General features: G+C 31.8%; 1 protein-coding gene across 1 annotated transcript; it reads left to right on the top strand.

Moving 5' to 3' along the window:
- Window positions 1-2,026: 2,026 nt before the first annotated feature.
- Window positions 2,027-3,751, top strand: LOC134231947 (matrix-remodeling-associated protein 7-like). The gene is made up of 2 exons (XM_062713901.1): window positions 2,027-2,329; window positions 2,450-3,751. Exons 1-2 carry the CDS (start codon window positions 2,098-2,100, stop codon window positions 2,719-2,721), a joined length of 504 nt encoding a protein of 167 aa, XP_062569885.1. The 5' UTR covers window positions 2,027-2,097; the 3' UTR covers window positions 2,722-3,751.
- The last annotated feature ends 365 nt before the right edge of the window (window positions 3,752-4,116 follow it).

Here is a 4,116-nt window from a genome sequence, read left to right as displayed (position 1 = left end):
CTTCTTTCCAGCATGTCTGAGTCCTAAAGCTATTTGTGTGGCCACTGTACTTTTCCCAACTCCACCCTTCCCAGACAAAACCAGTATGACATGCCGAACTGCAGACAAGTGGTCAACAGCACTCTCTAGAATTCATTGATAAATCATTAATTATTTAATACATTGGTGGAGAATCAATTACACTTATCATATCCATAAAAGATAACAAAGATTTAATAATAAAAAATAAAACCTTAGTTCAGTGAGACCTTTACAGTGCACTTGAAAAATATACAAAGCTTAGTTTTTAAACTTGTTGTTGCTGCTTTTTGTACTGTAATATGTTTTCTTTGAAATGTAAAATACATATCTCAGTGCAAATATCATATATATAGCAGGGCTTAATAGCAAGAGCAGTGACACTCGCTAGTGCAAGTTCATAAAGCACAGACTTGTCGAAATTTTTTAATCACTGTCAGACATTTGGTCTAACAAAGTCGAATGTTCTGTTGGACCAGTCAAACTTTTGTCAGACCAGATACTTGTACCTTATTTTGATGCAGAAAAAAATCATATGAATAACAGCACCAAAATCACCTTTTTATACCCCCCACTTAAAAAGCGGGAGGGTATATAATAATCGTTAATTCAGTACGTCCGTCTGTACATCTGTCCGTCTGTTACGCTTTGGGGTACCCATCTCTTATCTGCAACTCCTCTTATACCACTGAGTGAATTTGATTAAACTTTCACAGAATCTTTATTACATAATTGCCATTGTGCACCTCCTATTTTACTTTTTGATCTGACATATTTGTTGGATTTTCCAGAGCAAAACATGGACACTGCCATTTTATTCATATGGGAGGCGGGGGTATCATTTAGTGAGCTCATTGCTCACAGTACCTCTAGTTTATTTTCAATAGCCTTCAATCTTACAAGTTTCCTTTCTTGGGATAGAGAGTCTTTAACATAGACATAAATGACAAGTTTTATGACTTTGCTATAAGAAATTTACTTAGCTATCATCAATATCGCTGCGTACCCGGCCATTTTTCTGTGTTTGTGACCTTTAACTACCCATCCTGATCCCGACCTTTATTAAATTTGCATTACGCTCAATTTTTTTTTCAAATGGTCATCTGGACCGACGTTTTCTTAAATGTTATAGTTCCAGACAAATTTTTACCTGCCTTGCCGACAGGACCGACAGATTTCGACAAGACTGAAAGCAACACCCGGGAAAAGAAAAAGAAAAAAAGAAAATTTTATCCAAACAAATTTTGTCCTCAGTAACCTAAGTATCCATAATCCTTTGGATACTGTATCTCGATCAGCATAAATTATGTTCTTGCAGTATTGGTACAAACACAACCAAAAAAATCACTCACTTTAATTTGATGAATATTGCAGATAAATAGCTAGCTTAAATATTTTTTATCATAATGATATTTTTGGGCATTGGTTTGGTAATGCAACTTACATCATGTACATACAAAGTTATGTGACATCAGAATTTAGAAAGAAACAAAAACAAAAAAACATCATGTGAATGGTTAGAAGAGACAGATAAAGATGCTGATGGTGTCCTTCTATTATATAAATAAACTTGTACTTCCTTTAAATCATCTAAATTTCAATGAATAAATAAATAAATAAAAAATAATAAAAAAAAAACAAAGTCCTAAACTCAGTATTTTGTTCATCACAAAACTAGGAAAAATATCTGCTTAATTTCATGGTTTAGGGAAGCAATACATTAAGAAGGGAAACGTTAAAATTTGGAGAAAATTTTCGTCCTTTTTTCAGAAATCTGAAGTTGATCTTTTATCATTTATCTGTTTATGTCGGCTAAGACCTGTTTCATATCGTAACATATATATTTTTGAAGAAATGTGAGAAATTTTTATGCAATTGGCCTTTATTTTTGCATGATACATAAAAATATACCATATAGAAAGCACACTTTAGAAAAATATACTCGAAGAAATTGTAATGTTAACTCACCTGTCATGGGCGCAGACATTTTTGTCTTTATCAGGAAGACGCTTGCGTCAATGTGACGTAAGCGCTTTCATTTTCCAGCAACAAACGCCAGGAACGGATGCTTTGTTGACAATGGAGCAACTTATATCGAAGTCGTCTCCGTATTTTTATCCCTTGTCACTGGGATTTACTGCTTTAGTTCTTGTCCTTTCAGTCATGTTTACATATAAAAGATTTCTGCAAAACAATCAACGCCCACAGGCTCTGAATGAAAAGAAGAAAAAGGATGAGAAATGTACACACGCTCAACAGAAAACACACACTGACCAATCTCAAACTGAAGATGCCCCCGAGGAAGTTGGAGGTAAAATATTGTGTGTATATTCATGATTATGCAATTATAAAATTAATATTTTGATTTTTGAACATCAAGATCCGATTTCAAATTAGCAGCAATTATCACTTGTCTGTATCATGTTTATAGATGGTGATGCCCCTCTGCTTTCTTCAAACCTTCAACCAGAGATAGACCCCCTGACTTACTGTGAACACATACAGAGTGAAGTAAAAAAGGCCAAACAGAGGGTGACTGCAAAGAAGTTCAACAAAGATCTCACGGAGGAACAGATCGAGGAAGAGAGAGAGGTTCAGAGGAAACAACTCCAGTCCATATTCGAGTTGATGCAGACCGAAAGTGACAGATTTGGCATCAGCAGTCTGGAAGATGTTCAAAGTCAGATGAAGCTTTATGCATAATTACTGTCTCTTGATCAATTTTGATCACCATATTTCCCCAAATTTAATGCATATTTTTTGTTCTCCAAATAGTTTGCATTTCAGAATGCTCCACTAAATGAGCATTATTATGAACAAGAGAATTAATTCTTCTGTTACCTGTAATTTTGTTTAGAGATACAGTTTTTGGTACATGCTATATTTCAAAATGTCCATAAATGGTACCTATACATTATTAAAAAAAAGAGATCTTTTTTAAAAAAAGAAGTGCATTTTTATCACATTCCTTCATTGGTAATTCCTATTTCATTTTTTTAAAACTGATTTTGTCATACAGATCTTTATTGTAAATACTTCATAATTAAGTTATTGTTGTATGTCATTAAGTGTTGTTCCTTTGTTTTTGATATTGTAATTTTTCTCTATTGGAAACATTATGTTAATGATTTCTTACATTCTCAATGTAAAATAGTTTGTTTTTTTTTTGACGGTATACATTTGTAATTGTAAAAAACATTATTATGGTTTAATTAAAATTTCAATTTTCAAAACTCCTTTTGATTTAAAAAAAAAACTGATGATCTTTGTTTTAATAAATCTTTTTTTTTTTTTTAATTGATCACATTTTCTAAGAAAATAAGTTTTCTTAAGGAATTAAAAAAAAATTGATTATCTTTTTAATTAGTTTTCAGTCAGCAGCAAGTAATTTAAAGCCACAAAAAGTTTGTTCATTTGTGATTTTTATGTAATAAATGCACACACCACAATGACTAATAAATCAATGCAGATAGGAGAAGAAGTATTGGAATTGTATTTTACCTTGTAGTCAGTGGTACTTGGAAATCTTTAATCTTGTAATTTTTTCTCAAATTTGATTTTAGTGGGAAAAGAATAATGCCTACATGCACATAAATTTTTTTTTAAGAATAGCCACAAGATAATGTTTACAAAACTGATTATGTTATATTTCCGTCCTAGTTTTTTATAGCTCAATGTTGATGTTATGTTTCAATATTTTGACTGAGTTATTTGAATAAATGTTTATATTGTTTTACTCTTACTTGCCTTTTCGCGGATTTTTTTTCTTTGAAATTCAAACATTATTAATTTTCCACACTGAGACAAATCAAATGATAAGGAAAACAGATTTCAGTTTCAGAAGAGTATTGAACACGGTATTTGTCATTAGGATGCTAGATGATGTTTGATGCTTGATATGCATTAATAACCTGTGAGAACGCTTGTTTACAAGCAATTATGCAACATAACTTGACATAGTTTATAGCTTTTATTTAATAATGAATTCACAATTATTTCCAATGGATGACAAAAATCAATTGTTGAAGAGTTTTAATGAATTGGACATTGCACAGAGAATGTGATTGCCTTTGTGTTCCAACATATTTTATTGTCATG

This window comes from Saccostrea cucullata, unplaced genomic scaffold, assembly GCF_032062105.1.
Source record: "Saccostrea cucullata isolate Sc308-1 unplaced genomic scaffold, CSIRO_AGI_Scuc_v1 ctg13834, whole genome shotgun sequence".
Taxonomy (NCBI): Eukaryota; Metazoa; Mollusca; class Bivalvia; order Ostreida; family Ostreidae; genus Saccostrea; species Saccostrea cuccullata.
The sequence above is the reverse complement of the archived record's forward strand: the minus strand, read 5'-3'. Positions and strand labels throughout refer to the sequence as shown.

Bases quoted from the DNA above. Each gene is read 5' to 3' on its own strand.
- LOC134231947 (XM_062713901.1), top strand. From the start codon at position 2,098: ATGGAGCAACTTATATCGAAGTCGTCTCCGTATTTTTATCCCTTGTCA. The intron at 2,330-2,449 runs GTAAAATATTGT...TCATGTTTATAG, and splicing joins TGCCCCCGAGGAAGTTGGAG to ATGGTGATGCCCCTCTGCTT.